Raw genomic sequence first — 3,826 nt, forward strand, 5'->3', positions numbered from 1 at the left:
CGCTTTGACATCTCCGTTAGTTATGAACTGAATTGCATGAAATTCAATATGGGCATAACTTTAGCCATATAATACGCAATGCCAAAAGTTGAGTCGAATCGATTCAAAATTTACAGTGCCCTTTTCGCATCTCGACCATTAGAAACCGAATTGCATAGAAGTATTTGAATGAAATTTGATACATAGGCATTTGGAATAAAGGAAAATCAAACGCCAGTTTCAAAATTTGGTTTTGCGCATGCGCAGTGCCAACTTTTTTATTTATGGAAGAATTTAAACGAAAATACATAGGCACTTGGAATAAAGGAAAATCAAACGCCATTTTCAAAATTTGGTTTTGCGCATGCGCAGTGCCAACTTTTTTATTTATGGAAGAATTTAAACGAAATTTGATACATACGCACATGGAATAAAGGAAAATCAAACGCCATTTTCAAAATTTGGTTTTGCGCATGCGCAGTGCCAACTTTTATTTATGGAAGAATTTAAACGAAATTTAATACATACCTATGCACTTGGAATAAAGGAAAATCAAAAGCTAGTTTCAAATTTTGGTTTTGCGCATGCGCAGTGCCAACTTTTTTATTTATGGAAGAATTTAAACGAAATTTGATGCATAGGCGCTTGGAACAAAGGAAAATCTAACGTTAGTTTCAAAATTTATATTTTCTTATTTAGAAAAGCATTGAAATGAAATTCTTCTTATAAACTGAAATTGAATTAGCACGTCAAAAATGGATTACACATTTGCAACGCTATCTTTCACATTTGTGGCCGGATTTTTACGATTTTAACAGAAGTTGCATCTTACGAATGGGAAATGAATGCAAGTGGAAATGCGCTTTTTGTAAATCGTTTACGATTACTTTTTAACTTGTTTTGATATGTGCGTTTCTCTAGCATCATTATTTTTCAATAATTGTAAATAGAAAACTATAGGAAAATGATCACTGTAAACATGACAGCTTCCTAGAGTCTCTTTTGAAAAAGTGTTTGTTTATTATCCTAGACAGTGTTGAAACAATAATAGCAAAAGAGATAAATAATTTTTATTATACAAATCATTTACATAATATAAGTTAAAACAATAAAATAATTCATAATAATTTAAGAGAATAGGTAAAGCTGTCAAAGCGGCGTAATAATTTATACAAATAATACAAGAAACAATTGGTATTTACATAATAATATATAATACTACATTCACTGGCCTTACACATTTGATTTGATGTGAAAATTTTAGGTATAGAGAATCCTCCATGGAATAAAATTATTAGCTATCTTGTAAAGTATTTCGGCATACCAGTGTATTCCGAGATGCTGAATACCTGACTTTGGCACATTAGTTACATTATTACCTAAGCCTTTACCGTCGGTCTGCCATGGCCTATTCATGAAGCCTTTTATTTCGGCAGTTAATCTAATGGGCGCAAATACAAAATGCGCTAATGAATGACTATCAACAACAGCGTAACAAGATACAATGATATCATTAACAACAATCGTACCAACACTTGTTAGAGGCGCATATATACCAGTTCGATACACTTGACTCACTTTTACGATTGTATCTTCAAATTTATTATCGTCTCTATTACCTACAATTAACTTACTACCGACCGTGAGAGTTTTTGCGAAGACTGTTATGGTAGATTTAAGCGATCCGGTCATCACTAAATGAGTGGGCGTAAGAGTTAAAGTTCGGCCCGATTGTAACTCCAAATTTAAAAAAAGATTACGTTGGTTCGGTTGCCAGTCTAAAAATAATATCACTTCACTAAAAATTAGTTGATTGGTGCGAGGGTCCATTGCCAAAACTGACTCTCCGACTTGTAGTTCCGACAGCGTCAAAATTTGACCCGACGACGATTGAATCTTATTCTCCCCGGCAAAACACCCTCCATATTTTGCCGCATCGGAAGATTCTGGAACATTATACAGAGAATGAGAATGAGTTTCACAATTTATTAAAAAAAAAAGTAGGTAGTTGTTAAGTAAGTTAAACATGCATTATTTAAGAGGAGACTTCTTTGTTGCGGGTACCTTAAGGCACGATGCTGCAGCACATTGTAATTTATATTAAATACTTATTGCCGTCGATGTTTTTGTTATAAATATAATATAATCATATGTGAAAAATGGCAAAGAACTACTGATAATAAAGCATCGGACACTGAAAAAAGTATCAGTAAATTGTACCTGATTTCACCGAACAATGAATATGTGCGCGGCTTTCATAATATACCCAGTCGAATCCAGCTTCAACAGCAAGCCTGGCCAACATTCCATATTTAGAACGATCACGATCAGAGGTAGTCACATCCACAGCACGGCCTTCATAATGCAAAGAATCTGATGCATGATGACCTTCCTCATCCCAACCTTCTGTAACACGAAGGCGTACTCCTGGCCACTGATTCATTACTGAAATGGCTAGGGTGTTGAGCTTTTCTTTACACCTCTGAAATATAATAATATTCCATTAGCTATTAGCATACACCGCCATTATAAATTTCTTCTACGTTAGCGCCGATTGAATAAATTGGTCTTTGAATTGGTTACATTTTATTGACGTAGCTTAATGACCAAATAGAATCAAAACCTTTAACTACCTATTTATATTTTTTTAAGGAATAGAGAACCTAATCAGAAGTGGAAGGATAATTACTCAGTAATCAATTTATGTGTGAATTAATTTCTTTTAGAATGTAGTAGGTAATACTTGTCTGTATAGGTATTCTAACTATACTAAACGCCTCAAATTCAGTAGGTAGGACCTATATGTATCTTCCTTGAATTAATGGCGTTATATTTTCCGATCATTTTTGATTAAATACATCATAGGTGAATAAGTTATAGATAAAACTATAAAAGCATAATTATTTATTTATCACTACGAGCACTGTCAAATAACTCTAATGCTTAGGTAATAAAGTAACAATTAATAAATACTTGTTTTCTTAGAATATCACACAAGGATATTAATTTTTATTCGATTGGTAGGTATACAAACACTATAATCAACGAATATTCCAATACTTTAACATTTTTAAAATTTGTTACAAAATTTGGAATGACATATGACCTACTAGGTTCTTAGGAGCGGTTCTGGTACCCTATATGTACAAAAGTAGTCTAGCCGCTTAGTACGTAGAGCACCTTGTAAAACGCACTTCCCATTCATTCGCTTCTTAGGAGAAGCCGCAATCGAGAATTTTACTCAGCATACATAAAACCGAAAAACTTTCTTCTTTAACCTAGGCTCTATCACAATTAATAACATTACTGTTGCAATCCCACTGGATCTGGGAACACCAAGGCTTGACCAAACTTATCAGAAACGTTTAACTACTCCAAGATAGTACGTGTACAGTTTCAATAAGAAAAACAAAAGATCTTTTTAATATGTTACCGCTCCCGGCTCCCCTACCTTGTTTTATATCTTTTGACAATTCAATTTGTTTTAAGATGAGAGCGACATCCGAAATAGGATCGTGCCAATGTTGAACGAAAAGAAAAATGTGTTCTTGCTATTTGGTAAGTTAAGAGGTGTGTACATATAGCGATTAATGTGTAAATGTAAATTAACTAATTCAGGGATGTACCCGTCTCTTAACAGATAGACAGGGTTTGCAAATTCGATGCGTTAACATTGTTGTATCTTTGTTCTATGTTCAATAATTTGTTAAAAGAAATTAAAAAAATGTTTACCCCGGAGATATCGGCAAAAATTTCTTTAAGGATTTATTATTGATTATTTGGAAAAAACAAGAGAACCCTCCTTATATTCTCTCTAAGAAAATCATTTTACTTTTCCGCTGCGAAG

General features: G+C 33.4%; 1 protein-coding gene across 1 annotated transcript; it reads right to left on the reverse strand.

The window, feature by feature from the left end:
* Window positions 1–1,031: 1,031 nt before the first annotated feature.
* LOC116163520 (tiggy-winkle hedgehog protein) lies at window positions 1,032–2,469 on the reverse strand. The gene is made up of 2 exons (XM_031477491.1): window positions 2,200–2,469; window positions 1,032–1,925 (listed from the first exon to the last, which is right to left on the reverse strand). Exons 1-2 carry the CDS (start codon window positions 2,420–2,422, stop codon window positions 1,240–1,242), a joined length of 909 nt encoding a protein of 302 aa, XP_031333351.1. The 5' UTR covers window positions 2,423–2,469; the 3' UTR covers window positions 1,032–1,239.
* Between the last annotated feature and the right edge of the window lie 1,357 nt (window positions 2,470–3,826).

The sequence above is a fragment of the Photinus pyralis genome, unplaced genomic scaffold, assembly GCF_008802855.1.
Source record: "Photinus pyralis isolate 1611_PpyrPB1 unplaced genomic scaffold, Ppyr1.3 Ppyr1.4_LG2, whole genome shotgun sequence".
Lineage (NCBI taxonomy): Eukaryota > Metazoa > Arthropoda > Insecta > Coleoptera > Lampyridae > Photinus > Photinus pyralis.

Coding starts and splice junctions, on each gene's coding strand:
- LOC116163520 (XM_031477491.1), bottom strand. CDS start 2,422: ATGAATCAGTGGCCAGGAGTACGCCTTCGTGTTACAGAAGGTTGGGAT. Junction 1,926..2,199: donor TCATTGTTCGGTGAAATCAG/GTACAATTTACT, acceptor ATAATGTTCCAG/AATCTTCCGATGCGGCAAAA.